The sequence below is a fragment of the Trichechus manatus genome, unplaced genomic scaffold (assembly GCF_000243295.1).
Source record: "Trichechus manatus latirostris isolate Lorelei unplaced genomic scaffold, TriManLat1.0 scaffold00122, whole genome shotgun sequence".
In the NCBI taxonomy this organism is placed as follows: domain Eukaryota; kingdom Metazoa; phylum Chordata; class Mammalia; order Sirenia; family Trichechidae; genus Trichechus; species Trichechus manatus.
In genome coordinates this window covers 648520-649722 of record NW_004444058.1, presented here as the reverse complement: position 1 = coordinate 649722, position 1203 = coordinate 648520, and the positions used below count along the sequence as shown (strand labels likewise).

The 1203-nt window shown below is 59.4% G+C and overlaps 1 protein-coding gene across 1 annotated transcript in view; it reads right to left on the bottom strand.

The window, feature by feature from the left end:
- The window catches only part of LRRC47 (leucine rich repeat containing 47), a 13022-nt gene extending 12533 nt beyond the window's left edge, over nt 1-489 (bottom strand). Inside the window, exon 1 of the mRNA XM_023738702.1 lies at nt 297-489. Coding sequence (XP_023594470.1) covers nt 297-464 — 168 coding nt within the window. The 5' untranslated portion in view covers nt 465-489. The remainder of the gene's footprint in view (nt 1-296) is intronic.
- Nucleotides 490-1203: the final 714 nt, after the last annotated feature.

Here is a 1203-nt window from a genome sequence, read left to right as displayed (position 1 = left end):
AGCCGCGGGGCGCAGCGCGGCAGGTCGGCGGGCAGCTCGCGTAGCCGGTTGCCGCTAAGATTGAGACTCTGAAGCTGCGGTAGGGCCGGAGGCTCCGCAGGGCCCAGGCCCTGGCCTGGCGGCAGCGCCTCCAACGCGTTGCCCGATAGATCCAGCACCCGCAGGGCGGGCAGCGGCCCAAGCTCGGGGCTTAAGCCGGGACCCAGCGCGTTGCGCCGGAGCACGAGGCTGTGCAGCTGCGGGAGGCCCTGCGCCAGGCCCGGCCCGGGCTCGCGCAAGCTCCCGCAGCCACTTACTTCCAGGTAGTGCAGGAGCGACAGTGTGAAGAGCCGCGGGGGCAGCCTCCCGCCCGCCGCCCGTACCCGCTCGTCCAGTCCAGGCCCCGTCAGCAGCAGCTCCCGCCGCCTTTCCCGCTCCGCCAGCTCCAGCTCTGGCCAGGCCTCGGACACTGCAGCTACCGCCATTGCGCCGCCGTTCTCCGCAGCCACTCCGCAGGTGCTTCCGGGGCAGCGCGGCGTCACTTCTGGCCTGGACCGGAAGGAACCATGGAGAAAAGCCTCAGATGTTAGAGAGCCGCAGCTTGTGCCACAGAGAATAGGCCCTCCTAAATGGAGCTGCGGGGAGAGGCTGCAAAGTTCCTCACCTCCACCTGTCTTCGTCAGTCCGGGAAAGGTTGGCCGGAACAACGACCCCAGGTTCCAAGACCCACGTGGACCACTCCCACCAGGTCGGCTGCCCTCTGGCCCGAGTGTCAAACCCTTAGAGCAGTGGTGCTGTTTGGAATCACCTGTAGATCAGAAACTACTGATGCACCAGTTCCACTTCTAGAGATTCTGATTTAACTGGTCTGGGCTGTGGCGCGGGCTTCGGGATTTTAAAAAAAGTGTCCTGAAGCTGCTTTGGGAAGAATTTCTTGCCCTATTTGTGATCCACTAGCCCGGGCTGTTTGGAGTAGGAGAAATGGAGAAGTAAAATATCCTCGATGGCTACTTTGTCTGCGCCCATTTTCAGTAACTCCTCACCCCAGCAGGGTTTTCAGTTGTTTTGTTTTGAAATTTATGAATTTTTATTAAAGTGTAATATACATACAGAAAACGCACTCATCGTAAGTGTATGACACACTGAGTTTTGCACAAACTGAACACATCTGTATAAGCGGCACCCAGAACAAGAGACAGGTTATTTACCAGTTCCCCCAAAAGC